At 44.5% G+C, this 18731-nt stretch overlaps 1 protein-coding gene across 1 annotated transcript; it reads right to left on the bottom strand.

Moving 5' to 3' along the window:
- Nucleotides 1-467: 467 nt before the first annotated feature.
- TMEM14C (transmembrane protein 14C) lies at nt 468-8851 on the bottom strand. Its single transcript, XM_050789609.1, has 6 exons — nt 8539-8851; nt 6975-7038; nt 6571-6647; nt 5587-5688; nt 2882-2969; nt 468-982 (listed from the first exon to the last, which is right to left on the bottom strand). The coding sequence occupies exons 2-6, from the start codon at nt 6992-6994 to the stop codon at nt 931-933; spliced, it is 339 nt and encodes a 112-aa protein (XP_050645566.1). The 5' UTR covers nt 6995-7038; nt 8539-8851; the 3' UTR covers nt 468-930.
- Nucleotides 8852-18731: the final 9880 nt, after the last annotated feature.

Here is an 18731-nt window from a genome sequence, read left to right as displayed (position 1 = left end):
TTATTACTCCAGTACATTTTGGGAGGCCAAGGCGAGAGGATCCCTTGAGACCAGGAGTTTGAGACCAGCCTGGGCAACAGAGCAAGACCCCATCTCTACAAAAAAAATAAAATACATTAGCCAGGTGTGGTGGTATGCACCAGTAGTACCAGCTATTCAGGAGGCTGAGGTGGGATGATTGAACCCAAGAGTTTGAGGCTACAGTGACATATGATTGCACCACTGCTCTCCAACCTAGGTGACAGCAAAAGACCTTGTCTCTTGAAAAACAAAAAATCCTGAGAGGTCATTTTTGAAACAAGCTTCAATGCAATGTATAATCAAATAACTTTCCTTGGTCCTTAAGTTATTCAAAATAGGTAATTTCTAAATATTAACAAAATACTTTCAAGTTTCTATATCTTGCTGCTAGCAACATCTCATTCTATGAACTAGACCAGCTCTGGCAATGAAGACCACATAGGAAATATTATTTATAGTAAACTTTATTTTCATTGATATTTCACTTAACATAATTTCAAAGTCAGTCTGTAATCTAAGATGAGCAAAAGAACAGATATTCTAAATCTCATAAGAGATTTTTTCACACTGTTCCTCAGAGCACGGAATGGGGTTTCAGGGCCCTCAAAGTTGACACCTAACATTTTACCCTTGAGATTTACCTATAGATACAGAAAGAAGAGAACATCAATATACAAGAATCAATCTCTATGAGGGTCTCAATGAGCTCAAGTTACATCCTCATTATAACCTCTGTAGGGTTATAATGGTGACAACTGATTTTCCACCCCTCCGCCAAGTTTGATGTCTTTTTTTTTAGGTAAAATGTCAGATGCAAAAATGCTGCACTTATTTCGGTTAACACATTGAAAATAGTGGAAGATGCAGATTTTTAATTCTTCATCAGTGCAAGCTGGAACATGACTTCTGCTAATGGGGTCTGTTGAACATACTAACTCCAACTTTGGCAGCCATCAGCAAACTGTTTAAAAGAAACAAGATAGAAAATGTCAGGTAAAGGACAGAACAGGCAACTATGTTTTTAAGGAACTAAACTCTGCAGGTTCCTCATAACTGCGTGGGGGAGGAGGTACTAAGGCAAGAGTGGCCAGAGGTAAAATTTCCATCCCTGGAGGAACCAGAGAAAAAGCAAGCCAAGGGACAGTCTCACACTGAGGTCTTAAAATAGCACACATGAGCTGGATCCTAATCCAACTGCCAATAATTTGAAGAGATGAAGAAATGGAGGCAAGAGAGAGCAAGGCCGCCCCACCCTCAGGGATCTGATAATGGTAGAATCTCCAGCCTCTCAGTTTACTGCTCTAGACCTTGCTCCACACTGACTCTTTTGCTTCAGGTATAACATTATACTGGTAGCGTCACAACTATGATCAGAGCGGAGTATGCAATCTTTCTCCAAATCAGATTTTAAAAAATTCTCCTGCCTTTAGGATGTCTTTATAATACTTAACAACTAAATTTTTTGTTTTAAAGAAGGTTAAAATTTTTTTTTTTCTTTTGATACGGAGTCTCACTCACCTCTGTTGCCCAGGCTGGAGTTCAGCGGCACAATTTCGGCTCACTGCAACCTGTGCCTCCCAGGTTCAAGCAATTTTCCTGACTCAGTGTCCCAAGTAGCTGGGATTACAGGCGTGCACCATCATGCCTGGCTCATTTTTGTATTTTTTCATAGAGATGGGGTTTCACCATGTGGGCAGACTGGTCTTGAACTCCTGACCTCAAGTGATCTGGCCGCTTTGGCCTCCCAAAGTGCTGGGATTATAGGCGCGAGCCACCAAACCTGGCCTACAACTAAATTTTTTTTTTTTTTTTTGAGATGGACTCTTGCTCTGTCCCCCAGGCTTGAGTGCAGTGGCATGATCTCAGCTCACTGTAATCTCCACTTCCCAGGTTCAAGCAATTCTCCCTGCTTCAGCCTCCCGAGTAGCTGTGATTACAAGTGCCCACTACCACACCCGGCTAATTTTTGTAGTTTTCGTAGAGATGGGATTTCACCATGTTGGCCAGGATGGTCTTGAACCCCTGACCTCAGGTGATCCGCCAGCCTCGGCCTCCCAAAGTGCTGGGATTACAGGTGTGAGCCACTATGCCTGGCCACAACTAAATTTTTTAAAAGCCACAATTTGGTTTAGGTTTTATAATCAAAATTAGAAAACAGGGCCGGGAGCAGTGGGTCACGCCTATAATCTCAGCATTTTGGGAGGCCGAGGTGGGCGGATCATGAAATCAGGAGTTCGAGACCAGCCTGGCTAACGTGGTAAAACACCGTCTCTACCAAAACAACGAAAATGAGCCAGGTGTGGTGGTGCACGCCTGTAATCCCAGCTACTCCAGAGGCTGAGGCATGAGAATCACCTGAACCCGGGAGGTGGACAGTGATTGCAGTGAGCAGAGATCACACCACTGCACTCCATCCTGGGTGACAGAGCAATACTCTGTCTCAAAAAAAAAAAAAATTAGAAAAGAGGATTCAATCAAAATTCCCTTTTAGCAAAATTTTCTGTAAAAGACATCTACACATCTAAGAAATATGGGACCCCCGCATCTTCCATGCAAGTCACACAAAAGGCTGCAGTCATGGCTTTGCAGGAAAACTTCTGCCACCATATAGGGAGGAGCTGGGATGGACCAGAAAGCAAACATGAGAACAAACCCATCTCCACAGTGAATGGATATACTCATGCCATTCTGACATTAAACCAGCTATTGTTTCTGAAGCATCTCCTATTAGTGTATAAATCAAATGTCAGCTGATGCATAGCATCAGATATCCTGAAACAAGTAAGGTTTTGAATGCATCAAGTATCCTGGGGAATAAACTGAACTCTACATGGTAAAGAAGAGTAACAAATGAAAGTACCTGGCACCTGCAATTAAACCTGCAGGCATGAATTTTCCAGAGTTGTAGAATCTCATTCCCATAATGCCAGCCAAGGTACCAGATGTAGCTGATGAAAAAAATATAAAGAAGGGTTAAAACTCATTACATCTTCTACACAGGGGAATCAGAAGTGGGCCAAGCCCCACCCATCTCTCAAGGCTCACACCTCATCCTATGCTTATTCCTCCTTCTCCAAGTGGGTGGAGACTACTGGCTGCCCACATCCTATGGGTCCAAGTATCAATACTGGCCAAATAGGGCCCTTCACAGCCTGGGCCCTGCCTGCCCTTCCAGCCTCATCTCTTACCACTTGTCTTCTGCAAAACCCACACTTTAGCCATCAACGTGTTAGTTTTCTCCAAAATGCTGCTGTTTCTCACACCCTGCAGACACTATTTCCTCTACCCTGCATGCAATTCCCACTGGGTAACTGTCAAAGCACCTACTACATGTCAAGCGCTGTGCTAGGTGCTGGAGAATACAAAGGTAATTGTAACTGTCTCTGCCCTTTTACAGTGCTTCAGGTCTGATGGGACAGACTTTAAAGACTCACACAAATAAAAAGGCTTAGCCAAAAAAGTGAAGATTGGCTGAGATCTGAAATTACAGCAGGAATTAATGAGCTGAAGGATGGGAAGGCCCATTCCAGGCAGAGGGGACAGTATATGCAGAGGCCCGGTGGTGACAGGGAGCATGGCACATTCACCTTAAAAGGCCAGTGTGGCACAGAAGTCAAGTAAGAGGGGCCAGACCACATGGAGCCTTGAAGGTCATACTGGGGATTGGGTTTTCATCCTAAGAGCAATGAGAAGCTGTTAAAGGCTACTAAGCAAAAGGACACATGAACAGAGTCGCATTTTTTGTTTGTTTTTGAGACCGATTCTCGCTCTGTCGCCCAGGCTAGAGTGCAGTGGTGTGATCTTGGCTCACTGCAACCTACAACTGCCGGGATCAAGCAATTCTCAAGTCTCAGCCTCCTGAGTAGCTCAGACCACAGGCGACCGCCACCGCATCTGGCTAACTTTATTTTATTTTATTAAAGACCCAGTTTCACCGTGTTGCCCATGGTGGTCTCGAACTCCTGAGCTCAGGCAATCTACCCTCCTTGGCCTCCCAAATCTGAGGTCAGGAGTTACAGACCAGCCTGGACAACATGGTGAAACTCCTGTCTCTACTAAAAATAGAAAAATCAGCCGGGCATGTTAGCGGACACCTGAATCCCAGCTACCCGGAACGCTGAGACAGGAGAATTGCTTGAACCCAGTAGGTGGAGGTTGCAGTGAGCCAAGACCGCGCCACTACACTCTGGCCTGGGCAATACAGTGAGACTCTGTCTCAAAAAAAGGGAAGTTTATGAAGGGGAAGGAGACAAGTACATCTGAATATCAATGGGGGGATCCACCTAAAAGGAGGAATACAAATACAAGACAGGATCCTTGCCAGTGTAAAGGTCTGGAGAAGGTCAGGGAGAAGACACTCAGAGCACAGAGGAGGACACTGGTGTTGGAGAGGAGGGAAAACAGGACGAGGTGAGGCTTGCAGATTAAAGGCTCCGGGGAGTCCCCACCTGATGGCTGCTGTTTTTTTCCCTGAAGTAGGCATGAGGTCATTTGCTGAGTGGAGCACAATCACAGAAAGGAAAAATGCAGGCTGAAACTCATTTTGGAGCATGAGGGAGGGAGCTGTTAGGCAGAGCTGCGACCTGGACGCACCTCCTTCCCCAGCACACCCCATTAGCCATCACTGACCTCCCTTCCCAACCCCGGCTGACGTGTACAGATCACACGGCTTCTCCCTCCCACATGGCACTCACTCTCACACGGGGTTTGTGGAGACAGTGAGGAACCCACACTCCCAGCAGTGTCTGACACATGGGTGGAGCCCCACAGAAATGTGCTGAAAGCCACCCTGATAAGAAGGACTCCTCGGTCCCCCACCCCACTCACTGTCCATGCCGCTCACAGGGTACATTTCCAGTTCTGCTTCTATGCCCATGTTTTTTGTTTTTTGACACGGAGTCTTGCTCTGTCTCCCAGGCTGGAGTGCAGTGGCGTGATCTCAGCTCACTGCAATCTCTGCCTCCCGGGTTCAAGCGATTCTCCTACCTCAGCCTCCCAAGTAGCTGGGACTACAGGCGCCTGCCACCATATCCAGCTAATTTTTGTATTTTTAGTAGAGACGGAGTTTCACCATGTTGGGCAGGCTGGTCTTGAACTCCTCACCTTGTGATCCGCTCACCTCGGCCTTCCAAAGTGCTGGGATTACTGGTGTGAGCAGTCACATTTAGCTAACTGCTAAAGAGGTGATTTTCAAATGGAGAAATTGCAACTCGGATGCAAACCTAACCCAGATGTGTGATGTTTTAGGGATGCTGAGGCCAGTGGTCTTCCATGGGCAACCTCAACGGCTGACAGATTTCCCTTATAGAAGTTTAATGCTACTGGGTAAATACATTCACGAGGTATGGAAATCCTTCCATGTTCTGTACATAAAAGATAAACAGAACCCAGTACAAATCCTGCCTCTGCACCCTCATTTTAAAACTTTCTGAGGACTTGGTAGAAGAAGTGAAACTGTCATAGGGTAAGTGTGAAGACCTCACCCCATCCCACCAAACCAGGGTCGTTTGGAAAAGAGTATTCTGGAAACACAGCTGCCCTAAGGAGACGCTGAAGCAGACATACCTAGGAAAACCCAAACGTTCCTTGGATCCTGAGACAGCTGGTAAGCACCCAAGCCGGCTAGGCTGCCGAAGAGCAGCCCCGCAGCAAGGGACGGCACGCTGCCTAAAGGGAAGCAAACACAGCTCGCATTTTTAACATGAGGCACTTATTTCACTAACAGAATCCACCAGACCCCCATCCCTACAAAGGAGGACAGCACAGAGAACTCTCAACACAGCTCATAGCCAAGGTGGACTCAAGCAGGAAGATGTTTCGGGGAGTGTGCTATCTTCTCAGAGAAGTCAGGGTCTTCCCACCCCATTTTTCTCTCCTCTAATAGGCAGGGCACTTCCATCTAAGGAAAGGAAAGAAGGCCATCTTCCCTCCTTAGATGGAACTATGGCTAGTGGCTAGGCCTTCTTTCTAAACAGGCCTGATCAACCATGAAGGGCTGGAACTGTGTACAGGCAGGACCTCCAGCAAATCACAAAAGGAGAGGGAAATAGGGCCAGTCAATTAAATAAAAATACAAAGACCTGGACAATAAGAATTCTGGTGTGGGGGTTGGGGTGGGAATGCAGGCAAGGACTAGGGGGCAGAAACAAGCACAGCCACTGACACACCCCTGCCTGGCCTAATGAGGAGACTTCAAAATACCAGTCTGTGTAGACCAGAGGTTTCCTCCTACCTGAGCCTGGAGATAGCACTTGGGGGTTGTGGCTGATGCACGGTAGTCAATGATAATAACAAACTACAACCACCCCTGCCTATCTTTAGATAAAGAGGCAAAAACAAGTAATTCCACAAGAGGCCTGGCTCAGCTTCACCAGATAACCAGAAGGCAAGTGCAGGAGCTGCAACACTGACAAGGAAGCCTGCACTCCAGCTTGGGGACCTACAGCAAACCTGACTCAAATGAGCTTGCTTCTCAGGGGTACCCGGGCACTCACATTTCACTGGAACAACGTGAAAATGTTAAGAGGCTAAGTAACAACAAAACCATACCTGCTTTTACATAGCCAATAATCCCACCAGAAGCAACCAGTGCTGCATAGCCAAAGCCAAACCAATGCAAAGGCACTCTGAAAACACGAGAGAGAAGTCAGTGTTAACCTGGCTTTAAAAACAAACCATATTGTCATAGGATGAGACTAAAAGGTAATCATTCCCCACAGGTTCTATCACTGAAAATAAGGCCCACAGAGGTTGAATGACTTTCTGAGAGTCACACAACTTAGCAAAGCCAGAGCTGGGACTCAAACCCAAGTCTCTGGCCCACAGGTCCAGTGATCCTCCCATCCCCCACGCAATCCCAGGCAGTCTACTCTTAGGGTTCTTTTCAGCTGAGGAAAGGAACTCTGGATTCCAGAAGCTCCTGGCTACTCCATACCCATTTCCTGTCCACTCACACTGAGCCGGTGTCCGGCATTCTTCTCTTCTCTGTCCAGACAGGAGACTACCCCAGGCCTGCACCTGCGGAAAACAAGCTGGATCAGAGGTGGTTAAAAGCACAGCTCTCCCGCAGTCCAAAAGAAGTGTGTCCAACCCGCAAGCTACGCACCCTAAATCTCAGTATCCTTCACGTACCATGAGGATAACACTGGTACCAATTTCCTGGGGCTGTTGTGACTATTCAATAGATTTCACATGTAAAGGTGCTTAGCACATAATAAACGCTGAACAGATGCCAACCATTGTCACAAAAACCTTAGTTCTAATCACATAGGCCCACAGGAAACTCAGCAAGATCCACTGACAGCTCTATAATCAGGTGATGCATTAGTCATTTCATTAGCTACCCACATTACCACAAAGTTGAAAAGCAAGTACTCCTGTGCCCTTAACCCAACTACCTTAATGTCTCTTTTGAGGGAAGGTAGGACTGCTGCTTTTCATCCCTGCTGCAACAGCCAATTTCAATACTCAACTTTTTTAGAAACTTCTGTGTCCAACTCACAGTTCTTGTTAGGAGGGCAGAAGGGGAGGATAAAATGTATGGAAACACTGGTCATATTCACATGTGACATTGCATCCTCGGAAAAACAGCTCCTATTTTCTTACAGAGAGTATCCAGCATGCAGCGAGCCTAACAAGATGAAAGCAATGCACACCCCGTGTATTCTGTTTAAAGAATTAGGCCATGTGCAGTGGCTCACGCCTGTAATCCCAGTACTTTGCGAGGCCGAGGCAGGCGGATCACCTAGGGTTAGGAGTTCAAGACCAGCCTGGCCAACATGGTGAAACCCATTGTCTACTAAAAAATATTTAAAAAGCAATCGGGCATGGTGGCATGTGCCTGTAATCCCAGCTTCTTGGGAGGCTGAGGTGGGAGGATGGCTTGAGCCCAGGAGGCAGAGGCTGCAATGACACATATTCAGGCTACTGCACTCAAGCCTGGGCGACAGAGTGAGAGCCTCCCTCAAGGACCAAAAAAAAACAAAAATTAAGTTTCCATAAAACAGAGAAGGGCAGGGGGCTTGGGATCTTGCCCACAGTTCTTAACTCGAGGCGGCACTGAGTTAGCGAGGCTTTTAAAGAGATGGAGCAACAAAACCACCAAGAAACCAGGCAACACTACGCTACATGGGTAAGCCTTTGCTCAGGAGGTCAGGGACTCCGCGCGTGCACAACTTCTTTTAAGAAAAGCAGAAAAGGCGCCTGTAGTCCCAGCTACTCAGGAGGCTGAGGCAGGAGAATGGCGTAAACCCAGGAGGCGGAGCTTGCAGTGAGCCGAGATCGCGCCACTGCACTCCAGCCTGGGCGACAGAGCGAGACTCCGTCTCAAAAAACAAAAAACAAAAAAAAAAAAAAAAAAAGAAAAGCAGAAAATACCCAACGAGAAAAGCACCGACCACACGGCCTAAAGACCCGGCTGAATCGGGGGGACGAAAAGCAGACGGCCGTGAAACTCCTAAATAATCCCTAAAAGTTAAAAGTGGCAGAAATAATAAGAATAATCCCAAATACTCGCACCGGTCTCACGAAGGCCCGGGCTGTCTACAAGGGCGCGCAAGCCGCGGTGACAACAGCGAGATGTCGCCGGAAACGCGGCGGCGGACGCTCTACGTCCCGGTGGCGGGGTGAGGCGAGGGGCGCGGCTCTGTGCTGCGTGCGCAGTGTCCCGGGAGAGGGGCGGGCAGAGAACGGGGACGGTGCTTGAGCCACCGAGTAGCAGCTAGCGCCCTGCATTCAGGGCGTGAGGAGTGGGGCGGGGCATCGCGGCGAGCGCCCCAGTCCAGGGAACGGGGCGGGGAATCTCTGTGCTTCCCCAGTCCACAGCGCCTGCGGGGCCGACCAGCACCAGTCCCAGGTCCAACCCTGAGTGGCCAAAAGCCGGCAACCCGGAGTTGCACGAGCTGGACCACGTGAGCTCGGCCAGGCCAGAGGTGGAGGCCACCGCTGCGGGAGGAGGGCATCTGAGGCTGGATTTTGAAGGACCCCATTAACAGAGGGACAAGTTACAGGGTATAAACCAGATGCCGGTCATCAGGGAGGAGTGTCACTCAAGCCCGATCTTGTTTGTTTACACCAGGAAGGGCCTGCCTTCTACCTGCAAGAAAATATGGCGGCTGCAGAATAATGTGGCTCAATGCCAAATATCTGTTTGTTTTAGGGAGTGAGGCTACTTGAGAAGCATCATAAGGGGGGATAGGGAGTGAGTTAAACCTGATTTTTACCCAGCTCTGTGGATCCCGAATGCCCACAGCATGATGTTATCACCATTTCCACTTCCGAGCCGCTCCTGTTCCCTGTGTTTCCTGCACCACCATTGTCAGTTGCTCTACACTAAAGTTTGCTGTCATCGTTGACTTCTCTCTCTCCTTCATCCCCTACAAGTATCAACATAGACAAATCTGATCAATATAATCGTCTCGGAATAAAGCAGATTCCAGCGCGGTCTTTTTTTTTTTCTTTGATACGGAGTCTCGCTCTTGCCCAGGCTGGAGTCCAGTGTGCGACCTCGGCTCACTGCAACCTCTGCCTCCTAGGTTCAACTGATTATCCTGCCTCAGCCTCCTGAGTAGCTGGGATTACAGGCCTACACCACCACGCCTGGCTATTTTTTGTATTTTTAGTAGAGATGGGGTTTCACCATGTTGGCCCTGCTGGTCTCGAACTCCTGACCTCATGATCCGCCCCCCGCCCCCCTTGGCCTCCCAAAGTGCTGGGATTAGAGGCTGAGCCACCGTGCCGGCTTTTGCAGCGCATATTCTTTTTTTTTTTTTTTTTTTTTTTTGAGACGGAGTCTCACTCTGTTGCTGTAGAAAGTAGAAATTTCCTCTTCAAAGCTCGTCTTGGTTTAAAAATAAAATAATAGACACTAAGAATAATCACTTCTTACTCTAAAGCCTCCTATCAACTGTCAGTTCTTACACTTTAGCCCAGTTAGTTGCTTTGGCTTACTCAGGCATGTCTGGAGAGGCCCAAGCAAGTCTCAGCTCATAGCTTATGCCCCTCCTTATTTGGAAATGTTATTGCTTCCTTAAATCTTTCATAAGCAACTTCCTCTCCTTCTTTATCCTCCCTTCACTTATCTATTTAGGAAAGTTTCAGGATGTTAGCAAATCGGGTATCAGTTTAAGACTGTGAGGTCCAGCACCAGCCAAAGGATGCAAGACACAGAGTAATGCCGACCCAAATGTGTGAGGCATAAATAGGTCTGCTTTTCTTTTGTCCAAGTGTGCTTTCACCATCGTTCCATCTGCGAGAGGCACCTTTTCTGCAGAAAGTAAAAATGGTCTTGCTGAGAGATTTAAATTTATGTCTGAGTGCTATTTCTTTGCGGTGCCGGGGAACAAGCATTCCTAACAGTTGCCCAGGCTGGAGTGCAGTGGCAGGATCTCGGCTCACTGCAACCTCCGCCTCCCAGGTTTAAGTGATTCTCCCACTCAGCCTCCTGAGCAGCTGAGATTACAGATGCGCAGCACCACACCAGGCTATTTTTTGTATTTTTAGTAGAGACGGTGGTTCACCATGTTGGCCAGGCTGGTCCTGAACTCCCGACCTCAAGCAATCCGCCTGCCCGGGTCTCCCAAAGTGTTGGGATTACAGGCGTGCGCCACCACGCCCAGCTACAGCGCATATTCTTAAAGACAGACTTTCCACTTGCAGCAGCACCTACCTTCCAGATAGCAAAATTGAAGCACGTGTTTATCATAGCTGATTATAACCAGCTAAAGCTGATTCTAACCAGCTAAAGCTGATAATGACTAAGAACTTGCAGGAATTGCAGTATGCCAGACCTTCAATTTAATTGAAGACTTTCCTGAACAATTAATAAGGAGACTTGTCTTCACCTGCAGGGAATGGCTTTAGGGGCTCATTCTTCCCTATGCAGGCGGAAGCCTCAAACCTTAATTAGGATCATCCACTATGATTCCCGCACTCTCCCCCCGACCTTATACTTGAAGAAACTAAACCTCAGAGAATTGTATTATCTACAATCTTTGTCAGTGGTACAGCTATCGTTTAAAGTAAGGTCTGAAATACAAAAATTAGCCAGGCATGGTGGCTCACCCCTATAATCCAAGGTACCCAGGAGGCTGAGGCAGGAGAATTACTTGAACCTAGGAGGCAGAGGTTGCCATGAGCCAAGATCATGTCATTGCACTCCAGCCTGGGCAATAGAGCAAGACTCCCATCTCAAAAACAAAGAAACAAACAAAAAAACTATGTAAATAAAGAAAAGCAGCATTTTAAATAATGTTTATATAACTCACAGGAAAGTAGGAAGTAGGAAAAAGAAAACAAAAACAGCACAAACAGAAAGCAAAACAAAAAAAATGGCCGACTTAAGTCTTAAAATATCATTAATGACATTAAATGTAAATGGTGTAAATACATCAATTAAAAGACAGATTATCAGAATGGATTAAGAAATATGACACAATTATATGCTGCGTACAAAAAATTCACTTCAAATATAAGGATACAGGCAAGTTGCAATAAAAGATAGAAAAAATACATCATGGAAACAAAATAAATCAGAAGTAGCTACATTAATATCAGATAGACTTCAGAGCAAAGAAAATTACCAGAGACAGTGACATAGTATAAAGATTTAAGAGTCAATTCACAAGAAAACAGAAATCCTGAATGTGTATGTACCTAACAATAGAGCTGCAAAAGATGTGAAACAAAAACTGAAGGAATTGAAATAAGAAATGGACAAATCCAGAGTTATAGTTGGAGGCTTCAGTCCTTCTAAATGATGATAAAAGCAGTAGACAGGAAGTCAGGAAGGATATAGAAAACCCCAATAACATCAACTAACAGGATCTAATAGACATTTATAGAATGCTGCACCCAACAACTGCAAGATACATATTCAAGTGTCCACAGAACATCTATCAGGAGAGATAATATCCTGGGCCATAAAACAAATCTCAACTAATTTAAAAGAATGGAAATCATACAGAATGTGTTCTCCAACAACAATGGAATCAAATTAGAAATCAGTAACAGAAAGATAACAAGAAAATCTCCAAACACTTGGAAACTAAACCACATTTTAAAATAATCTGTGGGTCAAAGAGAAAAATCCGTGTGTCTCTAGAAATTAAAAAAAGGCTAGGCATGGTGGCTCATGCCTGTAATCCCAGTACTTTGGGAGGCCAAGGTGAGAGGATCACTTGAGTCCAGGAATTCAAGACCAGGCTGGCCAACATGGTGAAACCCTGTCTTTACAAGATACAAAAAAATTAGCTGAGCGTGGGGGTATGTGCCTGTAGTCCCAGCCATTCAGGAGGATGAGGTGGGAGGATTGCCTGTGTCTAGAAGGCCAAGGCTGCATTGAGCCAAGATCACGCCTTTGCACTCCAGCCTGGGTGACAGACCAAGACCTTGCCCACTCCCCCCACCAAGAAAAGTGCATTATCCTGAATAAAATGAAAATATAACACATTAAAATATATAGCATTAGTAGCAACAAATAAACCAAAAGTGAAATTAACAATTCAATTTACAACAGCATCAAAAAGAATGAAATCCTCAGAAATAAATTTAATAAAATAAGTACAAAATTTATAAACCGAAAGCTAAAAAAACACTGTGGAAAGAAATGAAAGAATAACTAAATAAATAAAAAGATGTCCTTTGTTTGTGAATTGGAGGATTTCAAATTTTTCAGGTTATAATATTCCTCAAATTGATCTATAGATTCAATGCAATTCCTATCAAATCCAAGCTGGACTCTGCAGAAATTGATAAACTGATATTAAAATTCATATAAAAATTCAAGGGACAGCCAAAATAATCTTCAAAAAGAATAAAGTTGCAAGACTCACCCTTCCTTATTTAAAACTTACTACAAACCTATAGTAATCAAGACTGTATTGTACTATTATAAGGATGGGCATATAAATCAATGGATTAGAATTGTGAATCCAGGGCCGGGCGCGGTGGCTCACATCTATAATCCCAGCACTTTGGGAGGCTGAGGCAGGTGGATCACCTGAGGTCAGGAGTAATAAACATTTTTTCAAATGAGGTAAGAGGCTCACCATCATTAGCCATCAGGAAATGCAAATCAAAATCACAATGAGCTACTAATTCCCACCCACTGGAATGGCTATAATAAAAACAAAAAACCAAGTGTCAGCAAAGGGGTGGCAAAATTGGAACACTCATACACTGATGGTGCAAATATAAAGGGTGCGACTGCTTTACAGCAGTATGGCAGTCCCTCAAAAGGTTGAACATAAGAGTAACCATCTGATGCGACAGTTTTACTTCTAGATATATATGTACCCCCAAAAAATGAAAACATATGTTCATGCAAAAACTTGTAAATGAATTTTCAAAGCAACATTATTCATACTAGCCAAGAGGAAACAAGTATGCATCAGCTATAGAATAAAAAAACTGTGTTATATCCATACAATGAAATATTATTTGGCAATAAAAAGAAATGAAATACTGATAACATGTTACAAAATGAATGAACCCTGGCCAGGTGCAGTAGCTTACGCCTGTAATCCCAGCACTTTGGAAGGCCGAGGCAGGCGGATTACCTGAGGTCAGGAGTTTCAGACCAGCCTGGCTAACACGGCGAGACCCCGTCTCTACTAAAACTACAAAAATTAGCTGGGCATGGTGGCGGGCACCCCAGCTATTCGGGAGGCTGAGGCAGGAGAATTGCTTGAACCCAGGAGGTGGGGGTTGCAGTGAGCTGAGATCACACCAATGCACTCCAGCCTGGGCAACAAGAGCGAAACTCCATCTAAAACAACAACAAAAAACTAATATGGATGAACCCTGAAACAATATGTGAAGTGAAATCACAAAAGACCACAAATGGAATTCCATTTCTATGAAATGTCTAGACTAGGCAAATCCTATACATACGGAAGATAGATCAGTGGTTGCATAAGCCTAGGGGTGTTGGGAGGGAGAAATGGGGAATGACTGCTAAGGGGTCCAAGATTTCTTCTTAGAGTGATTAAAATGTCTTAATATTGATTTTTGTGATAGTTGTACTCTGTGAATACACTGAAAAACATTGAATTGTATGCTTTTGATGGGTGAATACTATGTTGTGTGAATTACGTCTCAAAGTATTACAAAAAACCAAACTGTGTTTGATACTTTGGAGGCTGGGGCCAGAAGATTGTTTGAGGCCAGAAGTTTGAGACCAGTCTGGGCAACCATAGCACAACCTGTCTCTTTTAAATAGATAGATACATGCCTACATACAAAAACAGTGGCATGTAGCAAAAGCAGTGCTAAAAACCCTAAGAGTACACATTTGAAAGGAGGAAAAAACTCACATAATATAAGCTCCTGCCTCAAGAACCTAGAAAAAAAGCCACGTGTGGTGGCTCACAACTATAGTCCTAGCAACTCAGGAGGCCATGGTGGGAGGATGACTTGAGCGCAGGAGTTCAAGGCCAGCCTGAGCAACATAGTAAGACCATGTCTCTAAAAAATCGTAAAACAAACCAAAAAGAAACTAGAAAAATAAGAGCAAAAGAAACCCCAAAGCAAGCAGAAGGAAGGAAATAAGGACAAGAGCAGAAAATGAAATTGAAAACAGATGGAGTCAATGAAACAAAGAACTGATTGTTTTGTTTTTGAGATGGAGTTTCACTCTGTTGCCCAGGCTGGAGTGCAGTGGCACTATCTCAGCTCATTGCAACCTCCGCCTCTCAGGTTCAAGCGATTCTCCTGGCTCGGCCTCCCAAGTAGCTGGGATTACAGGCACCTGCTACCACACCCAGCTAATTTTTATATTTTTAGTTGAGACAGGGTTTCACCATGTTTGCCAGGTTGGTCTCGAATGCCTGACCTTAGGTGATCTGCCCACCTCGGCCTCCCAAAGTGCTGGGCTTACAGGCGTGAGCCACCGCGCCCGGCAGAACTGGTTCTTTGATAAGATAATAAAACTGACAAAGCTCTAGCAAGACTGACAAAGAAAAGAGAGAGCACACAAATTACCAATATCAGGAATGAAACAGGGGATATCGAGTTGAGCTTTCTTCAACTTGACAAAGAGTAACTACGAAAACCCTACAGCTGGCATTATACTTAAACAGTGAAAGACTGAATGTTTTCCCCCAAAGATCATAACAAGGCAAAGATGTCTCACTATTCTTATTCAACACAGTGCTGCATCTTCTAGTCAGTTAACAAGGCAAGAAAATGGGAGAAAAGACAGATAGAAATAACACTGTATTTGCAGATAACATAATTGTCTACATAGAAAACCCCAACAAAACAACTCCTAGAATAAGTGAATTCAGCAAGATAGCAGGATGTAAGATCACACAAAAATCAATTGTATTTCTATATATTAGCAATGAATGTGAGCACCAAAATTAAAAATATCACTTGTAGGCCAGGTACAGTGGCTCATGCCTGTAATCACAGCACTTTGGGAGGCCAAGGCGGGCAGATCAGGAGGTCAGGAGTTTGAGACCAGCCTGGCCAACATAGTGAAACCCTGTCTCTACTAAAAGTACAAAAAAATTAGCCAGGCATGGTGGTGGGCACCTGTAATCCCAGCTACTTGGGAGGCTGAGGCAGGAGAATCGCTTGAACCCAAGGAGGCAGAGGTTGCAGTGAGCAGAGATGGCGCCACCGCACTCCAGCCCAAGAGATAGTGCAAGACTCCATCTCAAAAAAAAAAAAAAAAAAAAAAAAAAAAAAAAAAAAAAAAAAATCATTTGTAATTCCCCTGCCCCAAATACTTAGAAATAAATCAAACATGTGCAAGATTTGTATGTGAAAACTACACAACACTGATAAAAACAATCAAAGATCTGGCCGGGTGCAGTAGCTAACGCCTGTAATCCCAGCACTTTGGGAGGCCAAGGCGGGTGGATCACTTGAGGTCAGGAGTTCGAGACTAGCCTGGCCAACATGGTGAAACCCCGTCTCTTCTATAAATACAAAATTTAGCCAGGTGTGGTGGTGTGCGCCTGTAATCCCAGGTACTCGGGAGGCTGAGGCAGGAGAATCGCGTGAATCCAGGAGGCAGTAGTTGCAGTGAGCTGAGGTCGCAAAATTGCACTCCAGCCTGGGTGGCAAGAACAAAACTGTCTCAAAAAAAAAAAAAAAAAAAAAAAAATCAAAGATCTGTACAGCCATGTGCTGCATAATGACATTTTGGTCAACAACAGATCACATATACAATGGTGGTCCCACAAGATTATGACTATACCGTATGGCCTAGGTATGCAGCAGGCTCTACCATCAGGTTTGTGTAAGTACACCCTATGATATTCACACAAAATTAAATCACCTAATGAGGCATTTCTCAGAATGTATTCCTGTCAATAAGTGACACATGACTGTACTCTTTTGTGTAGAGAAGGATAGAATTATCCTAAATTTTATATGGAAAGGCAAAGGAACTGGAATAGTGAAAATAATTTTGAAAAAGAGAAAAGGGGGAGAATCCTTCGACTCAAATTCAAAGCTTACTATACAGCTGCAGTAATCAAGACTGCGTGGTACTGGCAAAAACATCAACAGAGATCAATAGAACACAATAGAGAGCCCAGTAATAGACCCACACTAATACGCTCAATTGAATTCTGGCAAAGATGCAAAAGTATTTCAATAGAGAAAGAACAGTCTTTTCAACAAGGTGCTAGAGCAAGTTGATATCCATAGCCAAGAAAATAAACTTGGAATTAAACCTCACATTTATACACTCAAAATGGATCACATACTAAATGTAAAATGTTAAACTCCACAAAACCTTTAAAAAATATATAGAACCTCTTCAGGATCTAAGGCTAGACAAAGGTCTCTTGGACTTCACACCAAAAGCATGATCCATGGAAGGAAAAATTGATGAACTGGATTTCAACAAAATAAAAAACTTGAGCTCTGCAAAAGGCCATTAGGATAAAAACACAAGCTACAGACTAGGCAAAAATATTTGCAAACCACGTATCTGACAAAGGTTGAGTTTCTACAATATATAAAGAACTCTTGGCCAGGCGCGGTGGCTCACACCTGTAATCCCAGCACTTTGGGAGGCCGAGGAGGGCGGATCACTAGAGATCAGGAGTTCAAGACCATCCTGGCTAACATGGTGAAACCCCGTCTCTACTAAAAAAAATAGATCCAGCCACCGCACTCCAGCCTGGGCGACAGAGCGAGACTCCGTCTCAAAAAAAAAAAAAAAAAAAATACAAGAATTAGCTGGGTATGGTGGCACGCACCTGTAATCCCAGCTATTCAAGAGGCTGGGGCAGGAGAATCACTTGGAGCTGGGAGGCGGAGGTTGCAGTAAGCCAAGATCAGGCCACTGCACTCCAACCTGGGTGGGCGACACAATGAGACTCCATTTCAAAAAAAAAAAAAACTCTCAGAATTCAACAGCAAAAAAGAAAGATTATTAACATCATTAGCTATCAGAGCAATGTAAGTTATAACCACAATAAAGTTTCACAACACTCTTACTGGAATGGCTAAGACTAACATCAAATGCTGGAAAGATGCAGAGAAACTGTATCACTCAAACATTACTGGTAGAAATGTAAAATCATACAGCTATTCTGCAAACTTTGGAATTCCTGGGCATTTATCCAAGAGAAATGAAGACTCCTGTTCACATAAAAACCTGCACACAAATGTTTGCAGCAACTTTATTTAGGTACCTAACAACAGGAAAAATTGCTGACGTCCTTCTACAGGTGTTTACTATGGTACCTCTATACGGACATCCCACTCAATACTAAAAACAGAACTGTTGATGCAACAACCTGGATCAATGCCCAGATTATGCTGAGTGAAAAGCCAATCCCAAAAGAAAGTATAATCCAATCATAATTTTGGCAAAATTACAGAGATGGAGAACAGACCACTGGTACCAGAGGTTACGAAGGTGGGCGCAGCTATACAAGCACAAGAGGAAACTGAGTATGGCTTGTAAGGACATATGGGATCATTGTGATAGAAATGTTCTGTATCTTGATCTTATCATTTCTATTATATCTTGGCCTGGTTGGGATATTGCCCTTGTTTTGCAAGATGTTATCATCGGGAAAACCAGGCGGAATCTTTATGTTATTTCTTACAAGTATATATTTCTTACAATGGCCTCAAAATTTTTAAGTTGAATTGACAAAACAAAGCCAATGACCTACATTTATGTTGATAGCTTATGAAGTAAGCTAACAAAGGAGTAGACTGATGTTAAGACACACAATTTGGTTCATTTCCTGGACAATTTATTCCTATGGAGTGGTAATTCCAGTGCCTGTTCTTATTCTGCCTAATCACAAGTGATTTTCCTGATGGCCTCAGGTGTCTAATATCTGCCTGGCTAATTCAAACCTATGGATCCCCAATAATGTCTTTTTCTTTTTTTTTTTTAAGACAGGGTCTGGCTCCGTTGCCCAGGTTGGAGTAGAGTGGCGCAGTCTCAGCTCACCGCAACTTCCACATCCTGGGCTCAAGCCATCCTTCCCACCTCCACCTCTTGAGTAGCTGGGAGCATGTTACCACACCAGTTGATTTTTTGGGAGAGACAGGTTCTCCCTATGTTGCCCATGCTGGTCTCAAACTCCTTGGCTCAAGCTACCAGCTACTTGGGAGGCTGAGGCAGGAGAATCGCTTGAACCCAGGAGACGGAGGTTGCAGTGAGCTGAGATTGCGCCACAGCACTCCAGCCTGGGCAACAGAGTGAGACTCCATCTCAAAAAAAAAAAAAA

The sequence above is a fragment of the Macaca thibetana genome, chromosome 4 (genome assembly GCF_024542745.1).
Source record: "Macaca thibetana thibetana isolate TM-01 chromosome 4, ASM2454274v1, whole genome shotgun sequence".
NCBI classification, from domain to species: Eukaryota; Metazoa; Chordata; class Mammalia; order Primates; family Cercopithecidae; genus Macaca; species Macaca thibetana.
This window is presented reverse-complemented; position numbering and strand designations above follow the sequence as displayed.

Excerpts from the sequence above, each read along its gene's own strand:
- TMEM14C (XM_050789609.1), bottom strand. The coding sequence starts at position 6,994 with ATGCCGGACACCGGCTCAGT. Across the intron at positions 2,970-5,586 it reads GAACGTTTGGGTTTTCCTAG|CTACATCTGGTACCTTGGCT; the intron begins GTATGTCTGCTT and ends TTTTTTCATCAG. Across the intron at positions 983-2,881 it reads GGTTTAATTGCAGGTGCCAG|TTTGCTGATGGCTGCCAAAG; the intron begins GTACTTTCATTT and ends TCTTTTAAACAG.